Below are 996 nucleotides of genomic sequence, written 5' to 3'. Positions count from 1 at the left end.
CCGCCCTCCTGCCCCACCCCCGCCGGTGGTGCCTTACACGCAAGCCGGCGCCTTTTCGGCCACGAGGAAGCGGCATCTCCCTTTGACGCAGTAGTGCTCGTACTCCTCCGGGCACCTGGAGAAGTGACCCTGCCGCCTCAGCTGCGTCACGTTCCCTGGAGGTGACAAGGACAAAAAAAAATCCCACCCCCACCCCGGGGGTTACGGTTCTGCCCAGGGGTGGCAGGTCTGAGCCCGGCCAGCTGGAAAGAGCCGCCGGCACGTGTGTCCTTGGCCGTGGCGTGCTGGCCCTGGCCGCTTCCCATCTCGTTCCCCAGGGGCAACGAAAAGGGAAAGCCGGTCCCCGCCTGCCTCCTCCACCCACCAACGCCCCACGGCACAGGGCGCGGGAGCCAGCGGGACGGTTTTTGGGGGGCACGGCCCTGCCTGCAGGCAGCCAGCAGCATCTTTGCCCAGGGCAGATGCAGGGAGGGATCCCTGGGGGGGGTCCAGCACGCTGCTCTGCCCTTTTTGAAGAGCCTGGGTTCCGGGGCGACTGAAAACCTGCACCATGGGAGCGAGGAGGCAGCAGCGCTGCCGTGCAGCACCTACTGAAGCCCCACTGCTTCCAGTGTGCAAAAGCCGAAGCCCCATTGCAACATCCCTCACTGCTGCACCATGGGATGCCCGGCACGAACTCAGCTCAGAAAGGGGCGACCATGCTTGCCGTGGCCACGGGACGAAGCCGAGGGCTGGCTCAGCCCCGGCACGTCACGGCGGCGGTAACCAGATCGCTGGCATACCAGCACTGACTCAGCAGGGCCCTGCTCCCAGCCCAGCCCTCCCCAGGGATTCACCCCGCTGTGGTGGCACCCAAGGGGAGCTGGGGACAGGTCCTGCCTGAGGGGGCAGGCTGCTGGGTGGCTTCCGTGGGGGTGTCACACTGAGGCAGGGGGGGTTTTCCATCCCGAGTGGGTACACTTTGTAGCTCGGCCACGTCGAGGCCTCCCAAAGAGA

General features: G+C 66.7%; 2 protein-coding genes across 2 annotated transcripts in view; one reads left to right on the top strand and one right to left on the bottom strand.

The window, feature by feature from the left end:
* The window catches only part of LOC104122974 (probetacellulin-like), a gene marked incomplete at its 3' end in the record, with an annotated part of 905 nt that extends 600 nt beyond the window's left edge, over positions 1–305 (bottom strand). Inside the window, exons 1-2 of the mRNA XM_009635165.1 lie at positions 263–305; positions 38–155 (exon numbers count right to left, since the gene is read on the bottom strand). Coding sequence (XP_009633460.1) covers positions 38–155; positions 263–305 — 161 coding nt within the window. The remainder of the gene's footprint in view (positions 1–37; positions 156–262) is intronic.
* Positions 306–698: 393 nt separating this feature from the next.
* The window catches only part of LOC118451911 (prostate androgen-regulated mucin-like protein 1 homolog), a 22224-nt gene continuing 21926 nt past the window's right edge, over positions 699–996 (top strand). Inside the window, exon 1 of the mRNA XM_035890715.1 lies at positions 699–761. Coding sequence (XP_035746608.1) covers positions 699–761 — 63 coding nt within the window. The remainder of the gene's footprint in view (positions 762–996) is intronic.

This window comes from Egretta garzetta, unplaced genomic scaffold, assembly GCF_000687185.1.
Source record: "Egretta garzetta isolate BGI_Z169 unplaced genomic scaffold, ASM68718v1 scaffold1663, whole genome shotgun sequence".
Classification (NCBI taxonomy): Eukaryota; Metazoa; Chordata; class Aves; order Pelecaniformes; family Ardeidae; genus Egretta; species Egretta garzetta.
Note: the sequence above shows the minus strand (reverse complement) of the source record. Positions and strands in the feature narration are given on the sequence as shown.